Source organism: Notothenia coriiceps, unplaced genomic scaffold (assembly GCF_000735185.1).
Source record: "Notothenia coriiceps isolate Sejong01 unplaced genomic scaffold, NC01 NC01_scaffold00030454, whole genome shotgun sequence".
NCBI classification, from domain to species: Eukaryota; Metazoa; Chordata; class Actinopteri; order Perciformes; family Nototheniidae; genus Notothenia; species Notothenia coriiceps.
In genome coordinates, this window is record NW_011363155.1 from 44,891 (window position 1) to 55,116 (window position 10,226).

General features: G+C 37.6%; 2 protein-coding genes across 2 annotated transcripts in view; one reads left to right on the plus strand and one right to left on the minus strand.

The window, feature by feature from the left end:
* LOC104959569 (tumor necrosis factor alpha-induced protein 8-like protein 1) overlaps positions 1-3,160 on the minus strand; it is a 14,536-nt gene extending 11,376 nt beyond the window's left edge. The window contains exon 1 of the mRNA XM_010787477.1: positions 2,814-3,160. The gene's annotated coding sequence lies outside the window, so the exon portion shown is untranslated. The remainder of the gene's footprint in view (positions 1-2,813) is intronic.
* Positions 3,161-5,553: 2,393 nt separating this feature from the next.
* Positions 5,554-9,125, plus strand: cope (COPI coat complex subunit epsilon). The gene is made up of 6 exons (XM_010787478.1): positions 5,554-5,684; positions 5,848-5,910; positions 6,056-6,156; positions 6,906-7,058; positions 7,879-7,932; positions 8,993-9,125. Exons 1-6 carry the CDS (start codon positions 5,583-5,585, stop codon positions 9,108-9,110), a joined length of 591 nt encoding a protein of 196 aa, XP_010785780.1. The 5' UTR covers positions 5,554-5,582; the 3' UTR covers positions 9,111-9,125.
* Positions 9,126-10,226: the final 1,101 nt, after the last annotated feature.

Genomic DNA, 10,226 nt, shown 5'->3' on the forward strand with positions numbered 1-10,226 from the left:
AAAACAAGTGAAATTTGACCTTTTTAGAGAGATTTAGCAAAATATAAAACACTTCTGGGGTCATTTGGGTGGATTTGACCTATCTCTGGCCCCCCTTGCTCGATTTTGATGATTGACATCTCTTTTTAACCGTTAGAGCCAATGGAATCGAGGGGAATTACCCATTGGTGAACAGTGTTGGGCAAGTTACTTCCAAAATGTAATANCGGGGGCCACATACAGAAAAAGATACAAAGGGCTGGGCCACTCACTAGAGGTATACTGCCTCTTAAGTTCAGTTACGAGTTAGCAAAATCAATCAGATGTAGGAAAATGATGCTTGTGAGCAGTGTTGGGCAAGTTAATTCCAAAATGTAATACAGTACATATTACTTATTACTGTATTTTCTAAGTAATAAGTTACACTAAAATATTACTTTTCAGTTACTTTCACCAAAATAACCTCAAAAGAATGGCTAGGTATTTTAAAGGCTAACATGTAGTTTAGTGCAGCTCATTATACATGCAGTGAAGGGCAATGTGGTAGCATAACAACTGTCTAGTCCATTAAGGCTACTCACAACTTGTATTACACGGCTTAGTTGAATACTCGATTCTGATTGTAAATTCTTAACATGTGACACGTTGTTAATACAGTACAGACCACTGTCAAGGACTATAATGAAGGTTGCTAAGGAGGATCAAGAAAGAGAAAGGAGAAGAGGTTAAAAGACGGAGCGCTGGACGTCAGATAAATCACCAGAAGAAGGCAGACAGGAAGTGAACAATAACAGGAACACGGAATGGGCTCTGTAGTTTGTTTAGTATATGGCCGTGTAATAAGCGGGATAATGTGCAGCGAGGCGGTCATTATAGGGAAAAGAACAACCGACATGCTGATCAGGGAACCCGACGCGAAGCGGAGGGATCTTGATGAGCCTGAAGGGTAAACACCAGGCTTACTAATCTACCCGCACAACTTTTCTCTGGTGTCGGAATGTCTCGCGATGTTGGTAAATTCTTAAAAAAAAAAACACCATTTAATTTCGGGTTAAAATTTGTTGTAACTGCGTTACTGAGAATTGTAACGGGTAGTATATTACCCACATTTCATTAGTAATGCGTTACATTACTTAGTTACAGCAAAAAGATACATTACTGTAACTCTGTTACTTTTGTAATGTGTTACACCCAACACTGTTGGTGAATGAGTGATGCGTATCCAGAATGCCCAAAACCGGAAGCTGTCATACTCTCGTAGCAGCTAATATGAAATCTCCGTTATTGACATAAAAATATGAAGATGGATTATCAGTAAGCATTTCAAAGTGACACAGACACATTGGATTAACCTTCAGCAGCGTTTTTATCGTTTTAATGCCATTGAACACAACTTTTGATCAGAAACAGCAAAAGGTAAGACATATTTGTAGTTTTTGCTCCGTAAAGCTACGTGGTGTGTTGTCTGGGTTTGCTTCCCCTGCCACGAGCTTTGGTCGCACAGTGATGATACTTATATTTCTAGAATCTGTGGGATCTCAGCTTTAATCTGATATCTTGTTTGTGCAGATCCGATAAGTAATAAGGATATTTTACCGTGAGTTCTGTGCTAAGTGCGTTAGCATTTTTTCGCTCAGGGCTAATTCAGAAGCTTGGTATTACCCTTGTGTTTCGTTTAGCTAAAAATTATTAATATTGTCTGATAGCTGAGTTTCTTCCCGTTAAGTGGGTATGATGATGACACATTCATAGTTTGTTAAATGTTAAGAAGCCCTCAGGCGCTGTTTCTTCCAAGATGTTGCGTTTTGCCCAACATGGGCAAAACGGGGCATGGGGCTTAACTGGATAAGCAACCTTCACTGTTTTCCACATCCACTTCCTGCTGATGAGATTTGGTTATATTGAAACTGAATATTGGACAATCCATTAAATAAAACTAAGAGCGACATTATATGTTATATTTCTTACATCCGTTGATAATGGTGCCTAATTGTAATATATTTGGGTAGCCAATCGTCTACTCATTGACAATTCACCTAAACATAAACAATGTGTAAAGAAAGTGAGAAAATAATCAACCTTAAAAAAATAAATGCCCACTACCTTGATAATCCAAAACCCATGCAAACAATATTGTGTTGTGTAATATTTCCCCTCACTACTTACATTTGGTTTCTCTTTTGGATGTCTGTATACTGTGATAATGTGACATAATATTTGGCAAAATATATACAAAAAATACAAAAAGTCCAAAACACAAGGTGCAATGACACAAAACAGAGAAGTTGTTAAAATATGCCAAGAAAACGAAATGAATGAATACTCAAACATAGTTAATATATCTATTTAAGTGTATAAAAGATCACAATAGTTTCTTAAAATTGACACTAAGACACCCTTTTCATGGGTTAACAACACCCTTAAAGTCAAACTAACATATTTACAGTCCCAATATGCAACTAATGTGGTTTGAGGCTACTTTGGATTTTGTTTCCAACAGGTTGACTAACTGACATTCTTGACCGTTACTTCCGCTAACTTCGTAGTAAAAATAAAGCCTGTCACAGAAAGATATGTAAGCTAGCAAACAAAACGTAGTTACATGAAGCTAATATACGTTTTAAACCGTGAAAAAGTGGCTAAAAAGGACAAAAATAAACAAGATAACGGGCTAATAATGTGGGTGTGATTTGACCACACAGGCCTCTGATATTAGGCGACCGTTAATGTCAGTTTACGAGACCTTACATTTAAAACTACTCGACCGTTAGTGTCAGTTTATGAGATGTTACATTTAAAACTACTCGACCGTTAAGAGGGCATGATGGACTCACCTCAGCGGGACTCAGGAGAAAGGTAAGCCGACAAGAAGACACCTAAATCGGAATTAAATCTCAAGTTTTCATCCTGGCAGCGCAGGGAAAGTCACTTCATGTTTCTGTTTGTTCGCTTGTTTTTCATCGGATAAAAAAAGCAGCACCCTCCCCGCAGCTCCTTCTTGTTTCGAGTATCAAAGTGTGAATTATTGAAAGAGTGTTTCTTCTGCTGCCCCGTGAGATCGGTTACAACTTGTAACCTGAATCCTCCTCCTCCTACTCCTTGTGAAAAAAAAAGTTTCAAACTTGAGGGCGACCTGGAAATCAACAGATTGATGTTGGCTTAGGCCAATGAAGTAGCAACAAGGGGGAGTGGACCAGCCCCAATCAGGCCGAAAAGAAAGGGCCATTTACAGCCAGGACGTTCCCTGCCCCCATCTGGGTTTCCAGTAATTATCCCAGTCCCCCATACCCAAGGTTGAGAAGTTCCCAGAGGAAATGGTGCTCAGGGAACAATGAGCAGGAACTGTGGGAGCAGTTATTCTGTCATGCAATAAATGATAAACTGACTTGCTAAGGTACACAATCAGACATGACAACAGAAAAAGGGTTAGCCACTTTGCACTGTTTTTCATTTATATCATTAAATAAAACACTTGATATGTAACCTTAACTGTCATCAGCGTTATAATCAAACAAACATGTACAGGCACTTTTACTTTACTTGAGAACTATTTACACAAGATGTCTCTTTATGTAATTATACTTTTACTCCACTACATTTATTTTACATATTTTGTTACTAGGTGCTTTGCAGATTTAGGTTATTGATACAAAATTCAAATGGAATAAATTATAAACTGACTTCTTAAGGTACATATGCAGACAGGACAACAGAAGCCGTTGTTGCAGTGTTTATTATAACTATTGTAAAATAACTATACACCTCCTGATGTGCAACTTTTACTGTCATCAGTGGTGTAACTACTGTACTGTACGTATTTTACTTGAGTATTTTCACAAGATGATACTTTATATTTTCACTCCACTTTGTAGGCAAATGTTTAGTCCACTACATTTATTTTACATATTTAGTTACTTTGCAGATTTAGGTGATCAATACAACATTCAAATCAACACACATTACAATATATTATTATAGGTTATGTTATCCAGTGGTGTATAACATATTTAAATTGCAACATTGAAGTGAGGAACACATAAATACACCAATAACTTGAATACAATAATACAAAAATATCTGTTGCTCAAAATGCCAATTTTGCATAACGAGTACTTTTACTTAAGTACAATTTCAAATTCAGGACTTTGACTTGTAACTTACTATTTTACACTATAGTATTGCTACTTTTACTAAAATAATCTGAGTAATTCTTCCATATCTGACTGTCATCCACATGATAGCTGAGTTTTTCTATTTATTTCATGTTTTTATTTTATTAAGTGTTTCTAAAAATGTTTTTATTTGAGCATCCACTGTTTTTTTTTTATGGTTCTATTTAATTTTCACCTTTGCATTTATTTCTTATTCTAAATCTCTGAACTTTATCTTGTCAATGAAGAGCGATCATTTTTTCACTTTGAGCAAACAAATAAATAGTACATTTAATAGTTTCATAACATTCAATTAGTAATGAGAACACACACACACTAACACATAGAGCAGATGTTTTTTTGATGGGATACAGGAAGTTTGTCATCTGTGTAATGAGGAAACAGGAATTCCTGAGGTCAGAATATCCTTCTTGCATTGTTATTTTAACTGTGAGGCAATGCCGCAGCCCTGATATCATACTGGGAGTTCTAGCTCTTCAAGCCTCAGGTGGTCACATCTCAGTGTTATTAAAGCAAGTCATATTTATTTTATCCCATAAACTAAGCCTATCAATATTTATGTTATCATGCTGCTGCAAGTCTCTGCTATCATAAAACACTAGACAGCTGCTGCAGTGGTGACATTAACCTGCTGCTCCCTCTAGTGGCATATTGTGACAAGTTGAGGCTACTGAACAGTGGCTATAAGTACAAAGTAGCAGGATAAAGATTAACACTAAAAACACAGTGTAACATAAATCACCATAAACCAAAATGTCCACCAACAAAACACATGAGCTCTTAAATGCAGCAAGGGTGCCACTGAATAAAATGGGTTTTACAATGCATTTTACATTGTAAGGACAATTGTTTTCTTTCTACTTTTAAGATAATCTCCTTTTTGTAGTGTACAAATAAACCCCTATGGACTGAAACACATTAAATGTTCCATTTGTTTACCTCGTATTTGCATCCTAATTAAAAGCTAAGTCCTTCAAGGTGCAAATCTAAGTGTAGTTACATGAGATTGTATTCTGTACTTTTTTCTAATAATTTGAAAACACTCTACTCTACCACTTGTTTACTTCATATCAAAACCCTTCAAAAAAGGCTTTCAATATGGTGTGAATATGAAGTTTTCTATGTTGTAGCGGTCAGTCGTACTGATAATCTAAGTAAATACAAAAAAATACATACGTTTTTATTTAATACACTTATTTGTTCAACGGTTTTTCAATAACAGTGTTAATATTGTTGTTATATAGAGCAGGGAAATCATATTTTATTTAACACTGCAGTGGGAATAACGGCAAAAGCTTTAAAAAGTCAGTGGTCCTGCATTTCTGTAACACACACCTGTGCTTCAGTTGTTGAACTCAATTTCCCAGAATCCTTTGTCGAAAACAGGATGGTGACGTATTTCTGCTACGTGTCAGGAAGCTGTATGCAAACATGGCGGCGACACAGGGAGATGTTGACGAGCTCTTCGACGTGAAAAATGCCTATTATATCGGCAGTTATCAACAATGTATTAACGAAGCTCAGAAAGTGAAGGTAAGTGTCTAATACGGCATCAGTTACATATTTTAAAATAAACTGTTTTGTCCGTTATTTACTGTTATTGCTCTGACTAAAAGCTGTCAACGGATTTGAGCTACAATGCTAACATGCTAGCTCATACTTCTCTTTAAAATACTGCCTGTGTTTTTCTTTCAAGCCGTCAACACCAGAGAAGGAGGTTGAAAGGGACATGTTTTTGTACAGAGCATACATTGCCCAGGTAAAGTAATTTTCTTAAGTAGAATTAGTATTATATGTCACACAGAGCTCAGTCTCTTGTTGTTAGCTACTTCACATTCATTGCTGTCAGTTATTTTGCATATAGACAACACACTGCTAATCTTCACTTGTTTGTGCTATTACAGAGGAAATATGCTGTTGTCCTGGATGACATCAAGGCCAACTCTCCACCTGAGCTCCAGGCTGTCAAGATGTTTGCAGAGTATCGGTCCAGTGAAAGCAAAAGGTAACAGCATGCATTTTGATGTTAGCTCAACATGAAACGGGCAGGGGACTACACTTGTTGTGTTGACAAAAACTCAATACATTCATGCACTTTTTTTTTATAGCTGAAAAGCTTTCAATTAGTATCAAAATTAGACCCAGCATCAACTACAACTCTAATGCAGGTCCTCTTGAATGCACAGTTTTTGGAGTGCCTTCATACAGAGACTTCAATAATGAAACAATGTTTTTTTTCGTACCGTCTCAAGTATCCATCAGAAACATATTCTCCACTCTGTGCTGAAACCTTGATGTAAGCTTCATCTAAGGATTATTTTCATTGTCGATATATCTGCCGGTTCTTTACTTCATTAATCTTTTCGATAAAAAAACTTCAGAAAATGATGAAAAATGTCCATCCTAGTTTTGATAAAACAAATAAATGCCTTTTTAAATGTCTTGATTTGCCCGACATTCTGTTTTATATCCCTTCAAATAAACTACTTTAATCATTACAGGGTTCTTGTGGATCTTTAACATGTCATCACTTAAAAAGACCTTTAAATTAATTGAAGAAACAATGTCTCAATTATTAAAAGCATTTCTTGAATCAATCTTTCAAAAGTCTTAAATGCTAAGATGTGCAAAGTTGTATGTTTATGAATCTTTTTCTGACGTTGCTTTACAACATTCAAAAAAAGTATTTACTGTATCCCCAAAATACTGATAATGATCCATTTGAGTTTAAATTCCTATTTTTACGTCTCGCAGGGATGCTATTGTTGCCGATCTAGACAAGAGCATGGCGAAGAGCGTGGATGCTGCCAACACCACCTTCCTCCTCATGGCCGCCTCCATCTACTTCCATGAGATGAACTGTGACGCCGCTCTCAGGACTCTGCACCAAGGAGAAAGCCTCGAGTGGTAGGGATCAAGACTTCTCTTTTAAAAAGTGTCAGAAAGATGTTGTTCAAGAGGGTTTCGGCTACCTAGTTTTCTCCCAGTTTCACACTAGATGGTAGGGATGCTCCGATCGATCGGCCGCCAATACTCGCTCTCTGCCGATCGATCGGTGCTCTCTAAAAATGCGGATCGCGAGAGCCGATCGCATGACGTAAAATTATGACGTAAAGTGACACTTTTCTCTGCAATAAAATAGCGGTATGCAACTTGTGTGAAGCAGAACTCCTGCAGCTCCACCCGCTGTGACGGACCGGTGAGCGGAGCAACACACACTTAAGAGTTAGACCTAACACACTTAGCTATTCTATCTACCTCTGGAACAAGCTAAATTAGTTATACATATATTTATTCTTCACTGTCCGGTCACTCATTACTGGATCAGTGAGCTGCATGAGACGATACTGTCAGGAGAGGGAGAGAGAGAGAGAGAGAGTAAGAGAGAAAAGAGGAAAAGAGAGTGCTTCCGCTCATTTCTCCCGTGTTATTCTCCAAAGTTAATGTGAACTTGAATAATGTACTTCATTTGAATGTAATACTTATGTTGGTTGTTGTTTGTGGAAGCTCCAGTGAATGAGCCCCATTAACTGAGTTTTAAACATCACTTTAAATGGAAGATCCCCATAGGCCCCGCCCACTCAATCCGATCGGCGATCGGTATCGGCCGATACTGATTCCGGCGATCGGACCCAAAATTGCCGATCGGAGCATCCCTACTAGATGTTTTGAGGGTCTAAAGACAAACGCCTGAAACTGACCTAAACATGTGTTGTTTATTTTTCAGCATGGCCATGACCATTCAGGTGTTGCTGAGTCTGGATCGTCTGGACCTGGCAAGGTATGGCAAACACATCAACAGTAAATTATTTACATGGCAATTTTAGGTTAGATTTATTGTTTGAAGTCTTGTGTAAAACATCCAGGAGCTCTTCGATTGTGTTGACTAATGTCATTTGGTGGTAAGTCTGAACCAAACAACTAATCAAAGAGACTTTGCGTACACAAAAGTATATACTGTCCCTTTGAATTTTCTTGTAACAGTGTTCCTCTAGTAATTTTAGTATGAAACTTGCATGCTTCATTCACAGCATTGACATTTAGAATTCTGGATCAAAGATCATATAAATTGAAATCAAATGCGTGATCAATATTTCATCATGATCTTACGCCCTGATAAGATGAGCCTCCTGTCTACATTCAAAAACAAGCACGTTTAATTCATTAGAAAAGTTGAATTTGTAATAAACAGGGTTCTTACGGTCATTAAAAACCTGGAAAAGTCATGGAAATTCAAAATGCTAATTCCAGGCCCTGGGAAAGTTATGGAAAACAATATTTTTCCCAAAGTTTTGGAAAAGTCATGGAAATGTAACTAAAGTTGCATCAAATATAATTTATATTTTATCTAATCGCCGAAATAGTAATACTATAATGATAATAAGTACCGTGTAGTAATGAAACGTAAAATGGCATTTAACTGACGAGGTGTTTTGCTGGTGAGAGATTTGAGTTGCTTTAGCGTGTAGAAGCTAGTAAGCCTATTGGATTTGTTTTAGATAGACACAGCATGTTTCATATGCAGACCTTATTTTCCTGTTCCATGTTCAAATAAACCATTTTCAGTGATACCGCAGAGAATGTAATTTCTTTGGTCATGGAAAACGAGGTAGAGGTCATGGAGAAGTCATTGGTGAAAAAGTGTATGCTATGAACCCTGAATAAAGGCCAACTCATCTACTCCATGTATTCACTTTATTCAAAATTAGTATTTTGTTCAACGATTCAAGTATTTTCTAGGAGGTTGCAGACACTAAATCACTAGAGGATTTGAATGTAAAAAAAAAAGAGAGATTTGTTATAACGCTAAATAACTCACTTTATTTGGTTGTCATTGACAGGAAGGAGCTGAAGAAGATGCAGGAGCAGGATGAAGATGCTACTCTCACCCAGCTGGCCACGGCCTGGGTTAACATCGCTGTGGTGAGGACGCTACTCACCTACATCTGTTTAACATAATCACCAAACACATATTACATTTTCGTCACCTTGTAAGCATCTGAGTGGTATTTGTTATTGACTGAAGCTGCAATCATGTTTGAAATAGTCAGCATGCAGGGTAACGTGAAGGAGCTGTTGGTGCAGTACGAAGCCAAACAAAGCAGAACTGTGCTCCATTTAATTCGCTCAGTTTTAACATGAATAATCTTCTGGTTAAAGGTGGGGTAGGTGAGTTTGAGAAACCGGCTCGAGATAGACTTTTTGTTATATTACATGGAATGCTCTTAACATCCCGATAGCAATGAATATCTTAAGAGCTTTGACAAAAAATACCTAAAAAAAATGTCATCTGTGGAAGCCGTAGTTCTGTAAAAAGCACGACCAATCATCTGAGCCGGCCCGGCTAAAGTAACTGGATGGTCTACCTGCCTGTCAGCCTTCCATCTGTGCACACAATGTGAGGTAAAGTGTGTCGCCAAGGTAACCGGTTAGAACTCCAAGTGGAGATGAGGTCTTAACATGTATGGAAAGGGTCTTAAAAAAGGTCTTGAAAGGTTTTACATTTGACTTCAGGATTCCTGCATATACCCTGGGTATATGCAGGAATCCTGAAGTCAAATGTAAAACCTTTCAAGACCTTTTTTAAGACCCTTTCCATACATGTTAAGACCTCATCTCCACTTGGAGTTCNTACCTTGGAAAATGCCGTTTAATAGGCTTCATTTTCGCTAAATTGATTTATCAACTTTCAGTACTTTTTAAGACCCCACAGACCCCCTGAATAAGCATTTACAAAGGTTTGGATTATTGGAAGTAATGTATTTGCAGGATTCGTTAATGATAATCTATCCTCCTCTTTTTTTTATGGTGTCAGAGCAGTTAAAGGTGGGGTAGGTAATTTTGGAGAAACCAGCTCGAGTGCGCTAGAATTTGAAAATACAATCCTACAATCCTTACAGAGCCCCTCCTCCAACACACACGAACGCGCACATGACCAATGAGGGCACGAGATAAGTTTGTGCACAGATGGAAGGCTGACAGGCAGGTAGGCCATCCAGTTACTTTAGCCGGGCCGGCTCAGATGATTGGTCGTGCTTTTTACAGTACTACGGCTTCCACAGATTATATTTTTTA